At 35.8% G+C, this 23470-nt stretch overlaps 2 protein-coding genes across 8 annotated transcripts in view; one reads left to right on the top strand and one right to left on the bottom strand.

Annotated features, from left to right (window-relative positions):
• The window catches only part of snta1 (syntrophin, alpha 1), a 25798-nt gene extending 22812 nt beyond the window's left edge, over positions 1 to 2986 (top strand). The window contains exons 7-8 of the mRNA XM_043232157.1: positions 131 to 318; positions 1222 to 2986. Of these exons, the coding sequence (XP_043088092.1) occupies positions 131 to 318; positions 1222 to 1314 (281 nt within the window). The 3' untranslated portion in view covers positions 1315 to 2986. The remainder of the gene's footprint in view (positions 1 to 130; positions 319 to 1221) is intronic.
• A 13861-nt stretch (positions 2987 to 16847) lies between these two features.
• tox2 (TOX high mobility group box family member 2) overlaps positions 16848 to 23470 on the bottom strand; it is a 126216-nt gene continuing 119593 nt past the window's right edge. For all 7 annotated transcript variants that reach the window (XM_043232177.1, XM_043232179.1, XM_043232180.1 and 4 more), the window contains 3 exons: positions 22076 to 22459; positions 20411 to 20547; positions 16848 to 19471 (listed from right to left, as the gene is read on the bottom strand). In XM_043232177.1, the coding sequence (XP_043088112.1) occupies positions 19429 to 19471; positions 20411 to 20547; positions 22076 to 22459 (564 nt within the window). In that variant the 3' untranslated portion in view covers positions 16848 to 19428. The remainder of the gene's footprint in view (positions 19472 to 20410; positions 20548 to 22075; positions 22460 to 23470) is intronic.

Here is a 23470-nt window from a genome sequence, read left to right as displayed (position 1 = left end):
TGGGTCCACATCACACTGACTATCAGGAGCTTTGAGAGTACATGCCTGCTAACCTTAAACCTCCTCAGAGAGCTGGTACACGTGTATTAGTAGACATGTACGTCACTGACGTGTGTGGTGTTTTGCGCAGCGTGCAGCTGGAACGGAAAGGCCTGCATGTTGAGCGTTCACATCGACAAGGGCTTCTCTCTGTTCACGGAGGAGTCTGGGGTCAGGAAGAGCGTCCTCCTCCAGCAGCCCTTCGAGCGTCTGCGCATGTCCTCGGACGACGGCGTACGCATGATGTTCCTCGACTTCGGAGGCCCAGAAGCTGAGATTGTGAGAGACGCGCACTCGCTTTACTTTCTTTCAGGGTTTGATGGGAGTGAGGTTACTGGGATCCTTTACTCAGGAGAAAACAGGCACATAATGAGGCCAAGAGAACGTCTGAGATTTTTGTTACGTGAATTATAATGTTACAAATTTTATTTATGTTTTCAGTTTTTGTTTTATTTAGTTTTGTCATTTATATTACTTTTTAATGCATCTATTTGCTAAATAACTACTTTATTTTTTCCAGTTAGTAATTATAGTGCTTCAACTCAAACTTGTCAGATTAAAAAAAAAAAAAAAAAAAAAAATATATATATATATATATATATATATATATATGTGTATAATATTAGTAAATTATATATATATATATATATATATATATATATATATATATATATATATATATATATATATATAAAAATGATAGATATTTTTTTATTTAGATTTAATTTATGTATAATTTGTATTTAAAGTAAATATGGTTACAATTTATATTTTCAGCTTGTTTTATTTTTTTATTTACTTTTTTATTAAAGATTACATTTTTGATGATATTTTAAATTTTATACAATTTACAGTTCAGTCATTTTTATCATAATTTACTAGAAAGTTATTATTGTTTTAGTTTTATTTATCACTACTTATTAATTCGAGTGCTTAAAATATACTAATATCAGTTATATATACACATATACACACATATATATGCTATTGCCGTGTAGTTTAGGTTTTTTATGTAATACTTTTTTATTTTACTTTGGCTTTAAAATGAACAATAATGTTTTTAATGGTCTCAGAAAAATCGGAGCCTCCAACCAATACATAAAATGAGCTCTCGGTGGCATCTGAGGGAAACATTTGCAGCGTTAATGAGATCTCATGTCATTCTTATTTTTGTTTTTTCAGCAACTGGACCTCCACTCGTGCCCTAAAACCATCGTCTTCATCATTCACTCTTTCCTGTCGGCCAAGGTCAAGCGACTGGGGCTGTTGGCATGACGACGCCTACACGGGACAGGCGCCATGACGACGGAAGTGACCGGTGGACCACTGGACATCAAGCCAAACCTTCCCTCACAGACTGTCAGCCGCTCACTGTGTGCTCCTCGCAACGCTGACCTTTTATTCGTTATCATTTTATTGGTTTGTATCGCAGATAAACTTCATGAATGTTTAAAACGTAACCGCGTAACCGTGCGAAAGAAAGAAAGAAAACGAGAGCTTGAACCCTGTTCCGGAACCTACACGGGCAGCTGTCTACCAAGGGAGCATCTAAGTCTGAAGTGATTTGAGACACTAACACAATGCTGCAGTGTTACGTGTGAAAATATGCATAAAATAGTCGAACAAAATAAAACAATACGATAAAAATAAATGCATTTCAAAATAATAAATCAAAATACGTTAAATAATAATGCATTTAATTATTATAGTCTTACTCTTTTCAGCGTTTAATTAATGATGCATAATAATATATCTTACAGCATATCGATTTTTCCCCCCCGATCTCGTTGCAATGCATTCTGGGATTGCCTTTAACATAGTGACAGCGCTCCCTGCGGTGCCTTACAAGCGCTGTCTAAGAAGGCAGCTCGCTAGGTTTGGGAACAGAGAGCGCTCTGATTGCGAAAAGGGCTTCGACATCCTGCGGTGACGAATAACGGCTCTTTCCGATCTGACTCCAGCTATAACCTCTTAAGACACGTCGTCTTCCGGAAAGGCTACGAATCTATGCATTTGCCAAAAGAGAGAACGAACCGGCCAAACCCTTACTAAACATATGCTAGTGCTTTGCCATATTCGTATTTTATATGCCATGGTTTTTGTTTTGTAAGGGAAGCATGGTTTCTTTCTTGTACACTTTTGAGCTCTGTATTTGTGAAGAGAGCTCTCTCTAGACCTTCACTAGAAGTGGTTTGAGCCGAAAACCCCGTGCAACTCTATGTTTGTCTTATACTGACCTCTAATGCACATAAAGAGCATTACTAGCAGATCTCTGGCTGTGTTTTCAATGACGTACCGCGCACTAGATTAGCCAGCCAAAACAAATAGCTAAAAATAAGCATAAAGCAGTCAAATAAATATAATTAAATTAAACAATAACGAATTAAATTGGTCAAATCAATGAACTGGATCATTTCCAGTGCTGAGATCATTTTTAATCATTATTTTTACTTGCGCTGCATACTCTATCCCACAATGCAATGCACCTGATCTGCCGTATCCAGATAAATGCACCACAAATAATATCCGTTAATGCGTGAAAGTGCCATTTTTTTTCACATGCTTGCATCAAAAATTCATGATAACGTTTCTCGCTGCACGCAGTACGCAGGAGCTCATTGCAAACACAGCCTCTTTTATGCAATATCATCTTGTTTGGTTATTTTTCTTTGTTTTGTACCTCCTTCGGACTCAGCTGTCCTTTCAGTTCTTCTGCTTTTTTTTTTTTTTTTTTTTTTTTGTAAGGGACTTTTACAGCTGGAAAATATCCTTCATGTGGCCTTTTTTAAACTCTACTAAATTTTAATATATTATAATTCAAACTAAACTGTAGTCAAACCATGTTAGCTATCGGATGCAAAATCATATTATATCCTTATTTAAACAAAAGAGTGCCTTTTAGGGTTGTTTGTATATACAATTGCAATAAATATAACTGTTGACTCGAGTTTTATGGGGTCATTTCCTGGGGCCCGGGGCCAAGAGGCTGGGGAAGGACTTTCAGTCATACATGGGCAAAAACATGTGCTTAACGTTAATGCTTTTCAGAAAACAAAACTTGCACATTTATAAAAGTGTAACTAAAGAAACAGAACTGTTTTTTTTTTTTTTTTTAATTAAAGAGAGTTCAAAAAACTTTCTTCTTCCAGTAAACATAAAGCATGAAAAATTTTACAAATTATTAAAAAGATTTATAAAAATTAATGTTAAAATTAATAAAACTAAAATGGAATTCTGGAATTCTAATTTGAATTTATTGTCTGAAATATCTAATCATAAATTAAAAAAAAAAAAAAAAAATAAATATATATATATATATATATATATATATATATATATATATATATATGTATAAATTAATTTGATTAATAGATTATAGTCAATTTGATATGCTATATATTTTTTTTGGGAACTTTTATTTTGAAAAGGAAAATTGGCACAGCATAAAAGGTATGAAAAGAAATTCAAGACCAGGACAAATTCAGCACTTACTCAGTACTACTCTCTGAAAATACATAGAACGTACAAAAGAAGAATTTTTAGGTAGAATTAGATATATCAATATCAAAAACTATTAATAAAAACTCATCTTAAAATGAATGATTCCTTTTGCATAACACGCTAAAGAGAGTCATTTCTATCATGTGATGAAAGTTCAGGGACATATATATGAAATATGTATTTATTCTCCCTATTGACTTCATGCAGGTTAAATCAGATCTGACTCCGTGCCTGTGGTTAGCTTTTGAAAATAACCCAAAGAACATGGAACAGAATTGTATTTCTGAGCGGTAAGTGAGAGAAATAAAGAGCGCTGCTTATATGTGCATGTGCTGGACAATATTGATGGGAAATAACTCGGCGTTATCAGAGCAATTAATCAAGCTTCACTCAAAACCAAGCAACATTCTCTTCCCGTAAACACACCTTTACCCGGCAACCGTCGCCACGGCAACAGAGATTGGCAGCAGGCCACTGTGTTCATCATTTAGATGGAAAAAGTGCCATTGAGCTTTTTACATGAGAGAGAGAGAGAGAGAGAGAGAGAGAGAGAGAGAGAGAGAGAGAGAGAGAGAGAGAGAGAGAGAGAGAGAGAGAGAGAGAGAGAGAGAGAGAGAGAGAGAGAGAGAGAGAGAGAGAGAGAGAGACAGAGAGAGAGAGAGAGAGAGAGAGAGAGAGAGAGAGAGAGAGAGAGAGAGAGAGAGAGAGAGAGAGAGAGAGAGAGAGAGAGAGAGAGAGAGAGAGAGAGAGAGAGAGAGAGAGAGAGAGAGAGAGAGAGAGAGAGAGAGAGAGAGAGAGAGAGAGAGAGAGAGAGAGAGAGAGAGAGAGAGAGAGAGAGAGAGAGAGAGAGAGAGAGAGAGAGAGAGAGACGCAGTGAATATGTTTAGATTAGATAAAAAACTGAAAGGCACTCAGAAGGAAAAGAGGAGACAGAACATTAAGAACATCTGATGAATCAAACGAATCACTGATTCACTGAATGATGCTTCTGTTCATGTGTGAAGAAGTGTGAGGTTGAGATAAATCTATTTCAATGAAAGTGAATTTTATACAGAGATTTGTTAATGAGATGATATGGGTTATTTTTATTTATAATTACTAAAGCCATTATATATATATATATATATATATATATATATATATATATATATATATATATATATATATATATATAAATAATAGAGAGAGAGAATATAGTTTGTACAATTTGGAAATCATTTTAATTTAAATTTATACAATTTTTTTTTTTTTTAAAAATCTAATATTATTAAAAAAATTAAATAAAATACAAATTAAAAAATAATAATTTAATTTCATAATTATAAAAATTTAATTTAATAATTTTTATTTAGCCCACTTCTTTTTTTGACAAAGCTGATGCATGACGCGATATTTTCATGCAACTTTTAAAGGAGAAAACTACAGCATAAAGACAAGTAAAAGAAAGTTCCTGTCACGGTGGGGTTCAGCGCTCGACGACAAACCAGTAACTGATTCTACAGGCAGACAAACTAAACGAGCAAACTAGAACATATATACACAAAGAAAATGACTGAATTAACACAATCAGACCGTTTACAGAGAGGAGGCCAACAAAAGAGTCGCTTTTGACACATTCAATAATTACTCAGAAAATGAATAATGATGTTTTAACATTCATGATTATTTTAGTCATTTCAGGACCTGATTTTTTGATATAATCCAATGTAAAAAGGCCTAAATGGTCAAAGCGTGAAGGCACACTCCTGAAGTTGAGTTTGATTCGTTTGTGTGGATAGATCTGTTCTTCTTCGACAGATGGTTCTGTTGTTGGTTCTAACAGGTGCTTCACTCATTTACCTGCGGCTCATTATCACTCATTCAGGATGATTATGATCCTGTAGACACACGCTTTTATCTGTTAATGTCTATTAATACTGCGTTTAGGCGCACATGCATGCAACGCTTCATTGAAATAAACCCCATGACCTTCGCTTTCAATCACTTCTCTATATTTCAAAAAACTATTCCAGTCTTATATTTGTTTATTTGCATTTTTTGAGGTGGTTTTCATAATCTGTTCTTTGTAAAAGAGCTGGTTAAACTAGTTAAGAAGCTGCTGGTGACCACAACACTGCTCTTTTCAGCGGGCATGATCACTTCTTGTTCATTTCGACATTTAAAAAAGGGCTAGTGTATATTTTAAAATAATTTAATTTTAAATGTAGAATTTATTTTCAAATTTTAATTTATATATATATATATATATATATATATATATATATATATATATATATATATATATATATATATATATATATAATCAATAAATAAATAAATATATATTAAAATAATGATTTTATCCAAATTAAAATAATAATATTAATTAATGTAATTCACCTTTTATACATGATTATTTTAATACTTATCATTTTAAATGTAGAATTTATTTTCCAATTTAAATTTATATAATAATGGATACTAAATGAATTACATTTATTTGTCAGTAAATATTTATAGAATGCGTTGCATTTAATTAGTTAATGGGCTATTGATCTTATAATTTAATTTAATACGTCTTTAATTTAATATTTATTTAAAATAAATATAGTTATATATACACAATTTATATATTAAATATATATATATATATATATATATATATATATATATATTTAAGTTCTAAATAAAATAATAATATTAATCAATGCAACAGTACATTTCATCTTTTATACGTGATTATTTTAATATTTATAATTTTAAATTTAGAATTTATTTTCACATTTAAATTGATGTAATAATGGATACTAAATGAGTTACATTTATAATATAAATTTATAATAATAATAAATTCTTAGTAAATAATTTATTTATTTTTTATTTATTGTGTATCACCAAAATGTTACACAAATGTGTTGCATTTAATTAGTTCATTAGCTATGGATCTTATGATTGAACTGAAGCGGTGGGAGGTGAGCTGCAGGTCCAGCAGGGGGCGCTGTGTCTCTGTGTTTCTGAGTTTGTGGGGGGTGGAGAGCAGCAGAGCCCAGATTGAAGAGGTGACCTAATTCAACTCAGGACATCCCACAATGCTCGCTCATGTACAAACACACACACACACACAATGAGAATCAGGAGGGAAGGAAAGCGCGAGAGCGGCCCATGGCATTGTCCAAAACCTCCCAGAGCTCCATTATGATCCACAATCAGAGCCAATAAACCTCACTCGACTACCGAAGGAATATTTCAGACATAAAAAGAAAGAAGTGACTCATTATTCAGTCACATTATTTAATCCCTCTGAACCTTTGTGACTTTTTTTGTTTAACAGAACGGCTCGTTTCCATTCAGAAAAACAAGTGTTAAACAATACAAAAACGTGACTCATGGTATGTCATAATATTTAGCTTTATGTCATTTATTTAATGAAAATCATGCCTCAGCCGTGGTTTCTGATATGTGCGTTCATGTAGACGTTTAGACATGGCTGTCTGAGACATTTTGAGCTGCTTTCACATCGGTTATCACGTCATGTGACCTGTTTTCATGAACAATGCAGATACGAAAGATTGTTTTTAGGGCTATAGCAAATCTTTCAAGCCAAAAAAAACAACAGCAACCTGATTATGGTTTCTCAACAAAATGTATAGCTCAGAAATCATGTGATGATGGTTTACTTTCAGTATTGTTATTGTTAAACAAAACAAACAGACAAATAAAAACTAAATAGAAATAAACTTAAAATAAATCATAATCATAATCATATATATATATATATATATATATATATATATATATATATATATATATATATATATTTTTTTTTTTTTTTTATTAATTTAGTATTTATTTAAAATAAATATATATATATATATATATATATATATATATATATATATATATATATATATATATAAGCTCTAAAATAAAATTATAATAAAATAAAATATATACATATATAATAATAATAAAAATATTAAAATTAGAAATGTTAAGTACTAAAATTAAATATAAGGTAATTAAATATTAAATAAAATCAAATATAAAGAACTAAATAAATTGAATAATTACATAATAGCCTATATTAAAATTGAATATAAAAATTAAAAAACATTAATGGATAAAAATAATAAAGCCACATCACAGATAGTTAGTGGGAAAGCTATGCATTTAATGTACAGCAAAAATGTACAAAGAAGCTATAAAATAAAATGTAAAAAAATTCGAGAGTAGTATATAAATGGTGCTAAAACAAAAAATGCATTTTTATGACATGAATGTGAATATGAAAGCGCAGCATGGGCATTCTGCAAAACATCTCCCTCCACAGAATTAAGAAAGCCGAGCAGGTTTAAAGCGACACCAGAGTAAATAAAAGACGGCAGAAGCCTCATCATTGGTTAAATTATTCCTTTAAAGCTGGTCAGTCGTAACATTGGCTCTTTCTTGTAAAAAGACGGCAAACAGTTTTAACAGGAGCTGTTTCTCGTTCTCTCCTCCACCCCTCTGCGTTTGCCGCAGGCTGGAATTATGGGTAGTCATTTCATGCTAAGACATGGTTTGACTCTTTTTTTTTTTTTTTCCTCCTCTCTTTTTTATGATTGTTATTATGACTCTCTGTACTAAAGAGGCAGGTTAGGGTTATTAAATATGCCAGGGCCAATTGTATTTTTGCTCAAGTAAGCTTCCTGGAAATATTCCATCTTAGCTGCTTTTATTCGGGCAAATGTAGTTATGAATTTTAAAGTAGGCTGTTATAAGTGGAGGGAGAGAGAGGCTGTGAACGGAATTCTGAGTAACACAGAAACAGAAAGATTGGAATTTCTTGTTTCAGAGGCCGAGAGAGAAAGAGAAAGAGAGAGAGAGAGAGACATAGAGAGAGAGAGAGAGAGAGAGAGAGACAGAGAGAGAGAGAGAGAGAGAGAGAGAGAGAGAGAGAGAGAGAGAGAGAGAGAGACAGAGAGAGAGAGAGAGACAGAGAGAGAGAGAGAGAGAGAGAGAGAGAGAGAGAGAGAGAGAGAGAGAGAGAGAGAGAGAGAGAGAGAGCAGTAAGGTTGTATTAGAGCGGCTGGTTTGCATCAAGCTTCCAAAAATACTTCCTTCATCTCCTTCTCTCTGTTTCACCTTCTCTCGTCTCATTTTCTCTCTCTCTCTCTCTCTCTCTCTTCTCTCTCTCTCTCTCTCGTCTTGATGTGAGGAGGTTCATATATAGATTTTCTCTTTAAACTCAGAGTTAGAAACTCAGCTGAACTCTCGAGATGTTTGTTGAGATGTTTGTGACCGTGTGATTTGCTTATACAAGAGTTTTCATGTATGTATCTGTGTGTGTGTGTGCGTGTGTGTGTGTGTGTGTGTGTGCGCGTGCACACGTGCGTGTTTGTTCAAAAACATGCAAAGAGACAAGAACAACACAAAACACTCAGCCTCTTTATTTGCTAAAGTTATAAAAGATTAAAAGGAATTTTAAAAAAGTTCAATAAAAAAAAAAAAAAAAATATATATATATATATATATATATATATATATATATATATATATATATATATATACACCTTTAGTATTATATATAATTTATTTACTTTTTAGTTTTCGTCTATATAGTTTTGGTACATTTTATTTTAGTTCTATTTATCAAGTTAAACTAATATATATTTATGTTTTATTTCAGTTAAGTTTATTTTTAAGGAACTTAAAGTTGGATGTAGCAAAAATATCTCTATATATTTTACATTTTAAATTAATTTTGAAACATACAAAAGACCGGTGCTTTGACCACATTACTGCAGAAGCTGCACCGATCTCGTAAACAAGACCCCCAGATACTTCAGCTCCTCCACCTGGGGCAGGAGCTCTCCACAAACCCGACGGAGAACCCTGGCCTCGGACTCGAGGTGCTGATTCCCATCCCAGCCGCAAACCGCTCCAGCGCTCAAACCGGATCTGCTCCGGTCCCCTAGAAATCCTGTCCATAAAGATAATGAACAGGACCGGGTAACAAAGGGCAGCCCTGCAGGAGTCCAACACGCACCGAAACAAGTCCGACTTACTTCCGGCAATGCGAATCAAGCTCCTGCTCTGGTTAATATGATGTAGGGACCCCATACTCCCAGAACACCCCCAACAGGGCACCGGTCGAATGTCTTTCCAAATCCACAAAGCTCATGTAAACTGGTTGAGCAAGCTCCCATGAACCCTCCGGCACCCTGAAGAGCGTATAGAGCCGGTCCAGTGTTCCACGACCAGGATGAAAGCTGCATTGTTCCTCCAGGATCCGAAGACTTTCCCCGGGAGGCTGATGAGCGTGATCCCCCTGTAGTTGGAACACACCCTCCGGTCGCCTTTCTTAAAAAGAGGGACCACCACCCCATCCTCCACGCGATTTTACAAAGGCTTGCAAGACAGCCCCAAAACATCCAGAGACTTGAAGTACTCAGGATGGATCTCATTCACCCCCGTTTCTTCACTACCTCTGCAACTTCAGTCCGGGTGATGGTCGAGTCCACCTCTGAGCCGATAGGACTCCTTTAGCTTGGCGGTATCCCTTATTTCCGGTGGCCATGTCATGGACCGGAGACTTTACGGCCACAGCTCCGACAACGGAGGTGGAAAACAGTCCACTCTGACTCCATGTCTCCAACCTCCCTTAGGATCGGGTCAAAGCTCTGCTGGAAGTGGGAGTTGAAGACCTCTCTGCCAGGGGGCTCTGCCAAATGTCCCCAACAGACCCTCGCAGTACGTTTGGGCCTGCCGAGTCTGTCCAGCTTCCTTCCCCCGCCAACGGATCCAACTCACCACCAGAAGTCCAACAACTTGGGTTCAGATCAGGAGGGTCATTCCTCCCAATCACGGCTGTCCAGGTGTCACTATGAAGCCCCCCAGTAGCATTTTCCAGCACCCCTCCAAGAAACCCCAAGAAGTCCAGGTACTCCGGGTACCATTTGGCCCATAGGCACAAATTACAGTATGATATTACAGTACAAGAAACATCCTTGACCCAAAGGACCTTCACTTGACCCGAAGGACTCCAACACATGGTGCCTAAGCTGGGGGGCTATGAGCAAACCCACACCCCTCCAGAGTAGTGGAGAGTCCAGACCCTATCGAGGAGTTGGTTTCCAGAGCCTGAGGTGCACGGGAAGTGGACCCAGCCCCCAGTCACTCACATGTGAGCCCCAACCCCAGGCCTGGCTCCAGGGTGGGGCCCGACTGTGCCTTAACGGGCGACGTCACGGCCCTTTGATTGTTTTTATCCATAAAGCGTCTGTCTTTGTCTGGCCTGTCACCTAGCTCCTGTTTACCTTGGGAGACCCCAAATATAGTTTAGTCAGAAAAGATTGCTTTAAATATTTTTACTTTAAATTAAAAAAATAAAATACATTTTAAATGGCACGTGGAGTCATGGATTAAGAGCTAAAAACTCAAAATATCTCTGTTTTTTTGCATACTATGTTTTTCTAGTACACAGTACTTAGTCGAAATGCACTGAAACATGCAACAAGATGTTTTGTGCTAAATGTACAATCATCAGAGATTGCATGCACTCATCAGCAGACGCTTTGAGCGTGTTAAATATTTAATGATTTCGTGGAGGAAAAACACACGAGTGTTCACTTACACTGAAAATAAGTGCATGTGCACATGTTTAAACATACTGGATCTCTGGTGCAAAAAGCATTGTGAACATCTCCGGTCACGGAGTGTGTGTGTGTGTGTGTGTGTTGTAATTTATTTAATCAGGTTTGTTGTTCCTCTGAGTGCTGTTTCTGTGACACTCACACCTGAATTAAAGATAACGCAAATGAGCCGTGTGACAGCAAGAAACATTCCCTCATTTATCGAATTATCACATTGTTTGAAACAGCTCAATAAAGCGGAGCACGCAGGTTTTTTTCCTTTAAGGACCCTAATTAAATTAGATTAGGATTTCATTTATTTCTCTGTGTGTGTGTGTGTGTGTCTGTGTGTATTAATAAGACATTCACACTCAGACGAGCTCTGAGGTTTTAAAGCCACAGCACAAAATTAAACAAACCCTCTGTTCTCAATTAAAGCTATAGATCAGGGTTCCTCAAATCTTACCCTGGAGGTCCAATGCACTACAGCCCTGATAAAACTCACCTGCCTGTGATTTTCTAATGCTCCTGAAGACGCTGATCAGCATGCTCAGGTGTGTTTGATTAGGGTTAAAGCAAAACTCAGGAAAATGGATCTCGAGGTCCGGATTCGAGGATCACCATTCCAGGATCTTCTGGTAATAAAAATCGGAAAAACCTGGAAATAATTGTCTGTGTCGTTGCTTATGAATCTTTCGAGCTTATGAAGTTTCTTAATCCTAAAAACAAAGTGAAAAGAAAAGAACATACGAAGAGTTTATTCGCAAAAACAGGCAATGCATTTTTTTATTTTTTAAACATCACATTTTTTATGATGTTATCATGCTTTTATTGTGTTAGTTAGCTGTATTTTAGTTAGTTTTTTTTTTTATAACATAATCGAAAAATAACCCAAATGCAGTTTAATTGAGATTAATTGGAAAATTGGACAATTTCCATTAATTGCACAATGGAAAAAGCCCCCAAAACAAACAACAACAATTTTTTTTTTTTTTTTTTTAATGAAAAACTGAGATATCTCTTGTGAAATTAACTCTTTGTATATTTTATATTTTGATGTCTATTTTAATATATTTTAAAATACGCAAAAAATGGCCAAAATGTAACAAAATAAAAATGGTTAACCATAAACTCCTGTAAAATTTATAAATAAATAATAAATTGATGTTCCCAGAATTCCCTGTCTATTAGGGCTGTATTTAACAAGTAACGTTGTTAAATTAATGTTTATTGCATATTTCGGTTTAATGATGGTGTTTAGTGTTTGTGTGAACGACACTGAGCACCTTCTATATATCTATATATCTATATATGTCTAAAAAGCTGTTTGTGATGGGCTTTGGTTCGTCACGTGACTTTCTCATCACCGCTTGCTTCTGTTGGTTATCAGCGTACAAAACAGATTTCAGTACTTTAATAGGTTGCTAAATTAACATTATATGAGTTAATGAAATTACGGTATTTAACTGTAAATTTAACTTAAAACCGCAAAACCAAAAACGTTGTAACCGTATTTCTTACGGTAGAATTCCGGCAACCGTAGCTCCCTTTTTTTTTTTTTTTACCGTAAATTTTACGGATTTTGTTTAGATTGTACATTTGCTGAATTTAATTTGTGTAAATGCATTTTTATGCGTATATTTTTTGCAGATTGTTGAAGATTTGAAATAGTTTTTCTTCCATACATCGATTGTCTGCCAACCAAAACTTCAGCTTGTAATGAATTAATAGTTTATTAGTTTGCATGCTTTATGTCAGTACGATTTACATTTAATACAAACTGCTGTCTTTTAAATACAGTCATTTTATTTCACTTAATTTTGATTTATTCCAAGCGCTCTATTTTCATGGTTTTAGGTAAATCTGAAAATCCTACAGACACCAGAAGTTGGGTGTGCTGTAATTTTTTTTAATAAAATACATCATGAATCCACTTTACTGTACTATTTAGCATGTTTTTTGAAATATGCATGTGGAAATGCACTGAATCGTTCTTGAAACCGTCCAAAAGAAGCAAAACTTTGCTTCGCTGAACCTTCGTTTCTCACGTTTTGTCAGCGTGAGATTCTTCAGGTGGAAACCTTCTGCAGGAAGCTGACCTGTTTGACCTCTGAAGGTGTTTGGGCACGTTTTGACCCGGTCTCCGGGGCTCGAGCGACCGGCGAAGGGTCGGAGAGGTTTCTCTGCTGGACGTGGGAAGCTGAAGCCAGCAGAGCCACGAGAAAAGAAAAAGCTTTCTGCACGTTCACACGCCGCTATCAGCCGCGCGATCTGGACACGTACGCGCTGTTACAGTAAACTCAGGTGGAGCTCCTGACTGATGAGAAGAAACACACCCACAGCATCCAGCATCTCACGCTCCGTCTGTATTTCCTTCCAATAACGCTAATTATATTTCGCACTGTATGTCAAGTTCACTTCACTTGCATTTTTATGCCGTATTTCGACCACGTATTTGTAGCTCGCATCACCCCAAAATCCATTAAATGATTTATTACAAGCTTTTAAGGACCGGTATTTTATTTTTAAAAATTTATTTTTCGTGTCAGTCGAGCGCATTTTGGATGCAAGTGTTTAATAAAAAAAAAATAAATTTTTTTTTTTTAAAACAGCGTTCATTTTTGAATTTGAGATGAAATATGAAATATGAAATAATTTTATCCCATAACTTAACGTGTCCAGATCCTTGCACATGCATGCTTTAACTGAATGACTGAACATGTAATGAGGAATATAAAACGAATAAAATAATTAGAAAAATAAATTAAACAAATAAAAATAAATAATTTAACTATAAGAAAAATAATGAATTAAACAAGCACACAACTACATTTTAATAAATAGATAAATAAATCAACAAACACCTCTTTAAGGGCTATTAGGAGCAGATACTTTGTATGCTATAATGTGCTTTTTTCATCTGAATTTAAGAAAATTTATGCATCATGGTCTGGACATTTAATATATATTTTTTGTGATTAATTTAATAATAAAACTGTTTTAGTTGCACACAGTTGTCTCATACATGTACTCTTTCCTGCAACATTTTATTTTACAAAGCTTTTTTTTTTTTATCATTTAATCCCCCTCTCACAGAAAAACGTCAAGAACGCACGCAGCTCATATTTCATTAAAAAATCTAAAGAAATACAATACACTTCTATATTTAGCTTTTTTTGCATTTTGCATTTTTATTAAAATTTAGTACATTTTAACCAAAAAAAAGGAATTTTAATTTTCCTTTTTTTTTTTGGTGGGTTGAAAGCATGTATGTTTTAGTGATTAATCCGACGACGGCCTAGTTGCACACAGTTGTCTTTCCTAGGGTTACCAAGTCCTCTTTTCTAAAACTTTTGCTGAACCAAAAAAAAGTGAAAATGAAAAAAGGCATGAAAAGAAAAAAGCAAAGCTCTTATAAAAGGCAGAAACTGAAACTCTTTTCTTGTCAAATCCGCCCACGTTTCCTGAGCTCGTTCTCTCTCTCTCTCTCTCTCTCTCTCTCTCTCTCTCTCTAACAAAAGACCAGTCAGAGAGAAAGGTAGAGGAAAAAGACTTAAACTAACCTCCCCTGTTAAAGAACACCAGACCAGTAACACATGTGGTCTTGTTAGCTAAAAATGTTGACATGGAAACCATAGCGCATACGTTACATGTGTGACATCAAAGGAGGAGAAAATGACAAGAACCAGAGAAGAAAGCTCCTGTCAGAGTCTGTTCGGCGCACGTTGCACCGCGAAAGCTTCGACCGCAGAAGTGGAAAGTTTCCATGTCGCAGGTCATAAACTGTTTGACTGCTCGGTCCCGATGTCCACCGCAACGTCAGACCTAATGTAAAGGCCCGGGTTTTAGACAATGCGCACATTTCAACGTAAAAAAAAATGTCTGGTTACACACCTGTCTGTAACACGGAGTCTTAAGTCACAAGTCGTAATGCAAAAAAAGTTCAAATGCTTTATGCTGCATTATAATGCGATGGTTACAGTTATTCATGAGCTCACGCGATGCATTACAAGACATAATTAATGCATTAAAACTACCTTTATAATGCACGATACATAAAATATATATATATTCTCTAAAACGCCTCGCCGATCGTTGTTCAACAGAGACTCTTTTCAGCATGCAATCGATTAAAGACGGACAAGTAAGACGACTTCTGAGTGCATGGCTTGAAGTTGGCGTCTTTTGCAAACGGAGAAACGTAGAAAGTCTTTAATCTCATTGTTTTAAATTACAATACTAAGTTTTCATTCCTGCTACCTCCTTCCTGGTGCTTTTTTTTGTTGCAATGAAACATCAAGGTTTTGCTTGCTTTAGAGCCATGCACAAACAATAACGCGCACGCGATTGCACAATGAAATGGCATCTTTCTATCTCCATCACCGTATGTTTCATTAAGATTATATGACTGAGATATTCCCCGTAATGTGTGTCACAGCACGGAACGGCGGTTCTGGTTCGCAATTGTTCAATAATGATCTATCTGCCAATTCAACACTGGCAGAAACACCCGCCGCAATATGAATAAAACATAAACGTGGGGCGTCCAGGCAGTTTTACTGTATGGCTTTGCTTGTCAACTGCTTCTGAGAAAGAAAAAAAAAAAAGCACATAATATGAGAAACGTCGTAAATGGATCTATACTTTCAGAAGCAACCACAAAAACCAAGAGATTTCAGGTCAGAGTCCAACATATGGATGCTGTACTGCGGTAAAAGCACATGAAGAGACGTTTAGCGTTCATGTTCCCTGCTGTGTGTGAGACACACTCGTACGTGTGCTGCCATAATGTCATTTTCTGTCTTATGTTACCGTATTTCTTTCATAACAGGCCGTGCAAAGTGTATCGTGTTTTCAAATTAAGCAGTGCGGCATATATTGTCAAATAGCAGAGAGAACGCTGTTGCTTTTAACACACACACACACACACACACACAGACACACACACACACACACACACACACACACACACACACACACACACACACACACACACACACACACACACACACACACACACACACACACACACAGACACACACACACACACACACACACAGACACACACACACACACACACACACACACACACACACACACACAGATATATATAAAATATCGGTAACACTTTACAATAAGGTTCCTTAGTTAACCACATTAGTTAACATGAACTATAATAAACATTGCTTTTCTGCAATATTTAATGTTTTTTATTTAAATTTTAGCATTCACTAATATATTCACAAATTTTATATATGCTTTTTTTTGTTTTAATAATTTAACTGACACTTAAGGTGCCATTTGTTAACATTAGTTAATGCACTCACACGAATAAACAAAATAAACTTTATTTTCATGAAGATTAATAAATAGTAATAAATGCATTGTTAATGTTTTAATTATTGCAAAGTCAATGTATTAATTATTGCAAAGTATTACAATATCATTAAAATAAAAAAAAACATAAAATGATATACATATTATATATATATATATGCTTAGAAAAGTATATACTTTTTTGTATTCATATTGTATCCATATATTTATATTGTATTGTTTGTTGTATTGTTTGGTTTGTTGTCTTTTCCAGGGTGACCAAGTTTTGTTGATTCATTTTATTTCACACTGAAAGGACAAACTGCGGAAGTGGTTGAAATCAACACCTTGTGCACGTAAACATAACAAAACGAAGAAAAAAAAACCCAACCACAAACGTCTCATTTAACGTTTTTATTACGGACAAAATGAAACAAAAGGCATAGTGACACAAAATGACCTGGCTGGCAAGGAAAGAAAAAAACCAGCGTTCAAAAAGTAAAAATAAAAAATAAAAGCAATTGTCATCGTCATCATCATCATCATCATCATAATGAAAAACAAAACTGAAACAAAAAAACGATAAAATTCAAATATTGTAGTTATAAGCAAAATTGATCTCATTTTGTTCATAAATAGAAACCTGTTAAACATTATTAAATATTAACTGATGGGCAACTTGTCGATAACAATTTTAAAATAATTATCATTGCTGACTTTACAAATAAAATAACTACAATTGGCAGGTTTGTACACAAATTAAATGTCTTAGAAGTTATTCTTTTTATTCAACTAAAAATAGTATGCTACAGTAGAAAATAAGATTAAAATAAAACGTTCGACTAAATGATCAAATGCGTTTAATTTTTTTTCCCACGAAACTTAAAAGATGAGATCAACACAATAGAACATCTAGCAAAAGCTACTAGAAAACTATAGACCCACTGTTGTTTTACTGTGTGCTGTATTATCTCACATTGAGAACATTATAGTTCACCTTTACATGTTATATTGGTGGATTTAACGTCAGTCAAGACCAGGCAAAAGAAATGAAACGGGTTTCAACACAACACTGCTGCGTCAGGCTTGAAACAAACTCTATGCAAGCACACAAAAGTGAAATGCGGTGCATTATATGCGTGGCCACAGGTGGCGCCATTGACACGAACCGAAGAGTGAATAATTGCTGAATAATGAGGATCGATGGCGCAAACATTTGGAAACCGGGCTTGCAGCGCGTCGGCCAAGTGTTCACGTCTGCGTACTTGCGAAAGGTATGTTTCTGGCCTTTGACCTGAATCTGGAGCATTTACGCTTCTAAACGTCGCGCGTGGAACCTGAGAGTAAATCGACAAAGCTGATCAAGTCACCTCACGATTTTGGCTGCGAACGCTCTTCGTAAAAGCGTACGTTTGCGATCTCGGAGTTGCGGAAGGCCATTTTTGGCCGCCATTTTCGAATCCGGCCGTTTTTCTCTCTCGCTGTTGCGCTTTTGCGGTCACGCAAAAGATAAAAAAGTCTGAATTGCGAAATGAAACTTGCAATCGCGAGAAAAAAAATAATTGCGAAATAAAAAGTCAATATTACCTTTTTTTTCAATTTGGGACTTTTTTTACGAAAGCCCGTTTCTGACGCTGAATTTAAAAAAAAAGTAATTGCGACGTTTTTTTAATCTCGCAATTCAAACTTTTTTCTCGTTGTGTGCTACAAACTCGCAAGTCGGAATTCAGTGAGGTTATATCGCGCAATTGTGAATTTATATCTCACAACTGTGAGTTTATTTCTCAGTATATATATATATATATATATATATATATATATATATCGCAAAAAAATCGAATTGTGGGATAAAAGTCGCAATTACCGTTTTACGTTTTTTTCTTCATTGGCGGAAACGGCTTCCATAGACTTAAACAGTCGTGCTTAAAAAAACAAACAAAAAAAAAGAGGCTCGGTTGAATCGGGGAGCCTAAATGGAGAGCCAGGTCATGCAGTCCGTCATGGTTTTTTGCCGTAGATCTTTTTTTGGGGAAATCACACCAGTGAGCACAGATTTTAATGCAAGATTGTGTATGTGTGGAAACACTCTTCTGATATCACCTGCACAGGCTGTTCAGTTACACAACACACAAATACACTCACACACGCTCATTCATACCGGCACGCATTCACAAAATACCATTTAAAATACAAATCAATGAATTATAAGTCATATTAAAGAAGAAAAAATATCTGGACTTCATCTTCCCAATTTGACCCCCAAAAAAGTGATATTTACAATCACACTGTGACAGATCAACAAAGACCTACACGGGTCTTTAAAATTACAAAAAGAAGTTGTATTTATCAATTTTTCCATTTGCGCATTTCTTTTTTCTTGTTTGTTTTTTACCATTTTTTTTGCCTAAAATTCACAGAGCATTAGTTGAACAGCAACGTATCACCCTCAGAAGAGTATTTTCTCTAAAGTAAAAGACCTGCTGGTCAAAAGAAGCGCTATGTTGCAAGCGGGAAATAAATAAAAGTACAACAGCAAAAAAAAAAAAAAAGAAAACATCGAAATAAAATGAATATGAGACCAGAGGGAAAGTAACTGAGAAACTACGAGGAGAGTTTTCCTCTGTTTTAGTTAAAGCTCATTTGCCCTGAGGGCCAGTTTAATGGTAGTTTGCTTTATTATTTTTTTTCCTTTTCGTTTTTTGTTATATACATGTTTTTTTGTCGTTTTCTTTTACGTTTATTCAGAGACGGGTTGAGTGCTCTCTGAGGTCTCTGGCGGAGAGGCCTGTACATTTTTAAGTGCTTGGCAAAAATGAAAGGATCACTAGTAGTCTTCAGAACGCGTACACATACACATCCTTCTAAAAACAAATGAAAAATGACACTGAGGGAAACTGATGATGCCTGGGAAGGGTGGAGAGGTGCGGGGGACTCCCTGGTGTTGTTTCATCTTTTCTCTTTCCGTTCTCCTTGTTTTGCTTCAAGTGAGGTAGAGTGGCTTATCCCTGCCTATCATACTGCCACTGTGAAACAATGAGAAACAAATGAGCGTCAGGAAAACATTAACGTTTCGCTTAAAGAAAGAAAAAAACTCCAAAAGTTCTCTTGAGAAGATTTTCAGCCCAAAAGGACGATTGCGCGTTTATCGGCGGACCCAAACGTCACCTCGCACCAAAACTCAAACCAATCCGGTGAAGAAAAATAAAGATATTGGGCAAAATGTCTGAGCGGCTACGGTAAAAAAGCCCCAACATTGCAGCATCGGTCCTAGCGCTGGAGAATGATGAAGAGAACACATGCAGAATTGCAGAAGAAAGACACGAACGTTTCATTTATTGTTCAACGTGAAAAGAAATAAATAAATCGTCCATAAATAAATGAATAGAGGGTCAGTACACTTAAACCACAAGGTGGAAGATCATTAGTGAATATAACTGTGAATACTGATTTATTTTTAAATGGAATGAATTAAGTTATTGCTGAGAAATTATAAATGCTTTTTGATAATTAACCGCTAAATTAAATGCTAAATTAATAATAATAATGATAATAATAATACATAGGGTCCTAAAAATTTAGGTAAACTTACTTTTTTTTGTTAAATTATATTGATTTAAACAAAATTCCAAAAAAAAAAAAAAAAAAAAAAAAAAAAAATCGAGATCACTTTAGAGCAGTGTGAACATTCGGCTAAATATCTACTTTTGCGTTCCACGTAAGAAAGAAAGCCGGAATGAGGCACGAGGTTGAATAAATAATGACAGAATATTATTTTTGGGGCGCACTAGTACTTTTGACTGCGTTATTGTATGTTTTTTTTCCGCATTGCATTGTTATATTACACAATAAATAATTCATGCCCCGCTGCTCTGAAACCACACGCGCTCGCCGAGTCCCCTGACACCCCGACGAGCGTCTCGTGGGACAAGCGCAGTTAGCATCGTAACAAACGCACTGTTTACCTGCAGTGGTTTCCGCCGCATTCCCGGTTGCAGTACTCGCTGTCCCAGTCGGGGTTCTGGCCCGCTGGGTTCGGAGCCCCTGGAGACTGAGACCCCCCCACGCTCTTCTGATACTCGGACTGTAAGTGAGAGAATCCCTGGGAGACAGAGAACACACGTGCGGCACATTATCAGCATTTTCAGGCAAGAAACGTATGCAAGTATGCAAACGAATGCTCGGCCGGTGCAATGCAAGTGTGGGGCCTCTTGACATACAAAACTCGAATTTTGAATAAATTCTGGAAATGTAAAGCAGGCTATTAAAAATGCATTCTAAGAATTAAACCCATAATTTGTTTCTCACTTCTCATTTTCTCACAGCGGATAAAATGTTCTCTTTTATTGCTTCACGGCAGGGAGGTGCTAAACGCTGATGGTGCTTTGGAAAATCAGACCTTTTCGCTTCACACGGCGTCTTCTGACAAAGACAACACCTCCAAAACAACACGTCCTCCACCCCAGCTCTCACTTCGTCTCGTTTCACCTCAAACTGAAACCGCTAGCCGCAAGCTTTAAATGACCTGTCCCTCTTCCAGCTTAATTGGGTAACAGTTTCCCAACAAGATTAGTTTCGGCTAAAACTCTGATCACCGCTATTACTGTCTTAAACAGAAACCAGGGGATAAATAGGGGTTTTTCACATGAAAAATATGTTTTTAATTAACAAAAATGACACTTTAGATCACGGCAAGTTAGGAGTGGAATGCTATATACTGTGTACTTCACACTGTATGCCATTTTTTCACTAAAACAATCATTTTAATTGTAGCATCAATACATTTTACCATTTAGACTACACGTTATATATATATATATATATATATATATATATATATATATATATATATATATATATATATATATATATATATATCATTTCACTAAATTGCAGAATCTAACAAAATGCAACACATGAAATGACAATAACAATAATATTAAATTATATAACTGGTATTGCATGAAGATATGATATTCATTCTGTATATATATAGAATATATATGTTATATATATGTTAATATGTTGATTTTTAGAATGGGACTGAAATTATGTTCTGCAAAAATAAAAAAATACTATTAAACTATTAAGGGCGTATATATATATATATATATATATATATATATATATATATATATATATATATATATATATATATATATATATATACACACACACACACACACACACACACACACACACACTAGGCAACAATAAACTTTTCTAGGGCTGCTTACTTGCAATTAAACACAACCTTTGGTCTAATTGAGGAAATTAGTCCAGTTATAATTTCTGGAGTATATGTCATTTGCATGTCAAAATGAAAATCAAATAAACACTGGAGACAGAAGCTGAAGTTGAGAGCATTGCATTATATGATACAGTTGCACATTTGCGACCATAGAGCACAAAAGCAGTCTTAAGTATGGGTCAACTGCATTTCTGATTATTAATATGCTTTGCTAAGAACTTCATTTGGGCAACTTTAAAGATGATTTTCTTAAGATTTCTATTTTCTGCACCTTCAGATTCCAGATTTTCAAATAGTTGTAATATTGTCCTATCCTAGCAAACCAGACATCCGTCTCAATCCGGCGGCACGTGCGGCGTTTCCCAGCATGCACACTAACCTGCTGTCCTGGGGGCCGGGAGTGCAGCGGAGCCTGGAGGCCCATCTGGTGAGAGATGATTGGCTGCGACTGGACCTGCTGCATGCGGATTGGCTGGTTGAGGAGGGAGCCCTGGTGCAGAGAGAGCTGCTGGTGGAGGGGAGGGCTGATCTGGAAGGACGCTGGGGGCGAGGCACTGAGCGCGGGCAGCATGGCCGCCCGGGGCAGGCCGTGTCTGGGGGCCCCCGCCGCGTAGCTCTGGAGGTCCGAGAGAGGGAAGGGGCTGGGGCCCAGGTACGGGGAGGAGGGCTGGGGTGGGACGCTGTACAGGGGCGTTGGGGGCATCATGTGTGGCGACGGCTGACTGGACTGAGCGCTTTTGCTCTCCACCGGGTCACTGTAGGTCTGCAAGACAGAGTGCACGCACAGCACATTTAGTGATCCACTGCATGCAAAATAAAAGTTTTACATTTAGTCATTTATCCAAAGCGACTCTTATTATCAAATAACAACAAAACGGATAGAACAGAAAGAAATAGAACGAGCTAGTCTTTTTTGCTTTTGTCAATTGTATCACAAATAAAAAGAAATAGATTAGATGGGTTAGAAAAGCTATTTTCTTTTTAAAGAATAGAATTAGAATAGAGAGTTCTAGACTTAGTGTGTGTGCTGTGTTTTATATGCGCATATAAAGACACACACACATACAATATATATATTGAAAATATTAACATGTATATACATGCATATGTAATGAAATATATAATATACAAACATATTTTTCTTAAATACATACATGCATGTGTGTGTGTGTGTTTATATATACATAATAAATATACACATAAATACTGGTATATGTTAACAGCAAGTGCATGAGTTTAAATACTTTCAGACACATTTATCACTGATTCTTCTGCTTTAGTCTCAAATAAGCTCTTCATCTTTCCAACAACAAAAAAAAATATGCATGAAAAACTCATTCATGAATGAAAAGATGCAACTTCTTTTCATGTTCAGAGCCGGCAAAAAACACTATGGATTTGATAGATGTAAGTCAATATAATACTGCAGTTAAGAATTTGGCAGAATAAGAGGCTGAAAAAAAGTACATTACTGGAGGAGTGCTATATTTCAATCACTGTACTTGTGCAATTAAATTCTGTAAATAATTATGAAATTTACTAGTTGTTTTTGTTGAAAATCGGCACAGACTCTAACCCTCCAAACCTTTTTTTATCCGGCATGATTCGAGAGAAACAGATTTCGATGAACTATTTCATTTCTCAGATTCGCCGAGTGTGCAATCGAAAGAAAGGGATCTTAATCGAACGACTCGTTGCAAAAGTTTAGGAGGATCATTTCATGAAAAACGAAGCATTAACGAGCATCGTCTTATAGTGCAAGGACCTCAGAAGA

This window comes from Puntigrus tetrazona, unplaced genomic scaffold (genome assembly GCF_018831695.1).
Source record: "Puntigrus tetrazona isolate hp1 unplaced genomic scaffold, ASM1883169v1 S000000513, whole genome shotgun sequence".
Taxonomy (NCBI): Eukaryota; Metazoa; Chordata; class Actinopteri; order Cypriniformes; family Cyprinidae; genus Puntigrus; species Puntigrus tetrazona.
The sequence above is the reverse complement of the archived record's forward strand: the minus strand, read 5'-3'. Positions and strand labels throughout refer to the sequence as shown.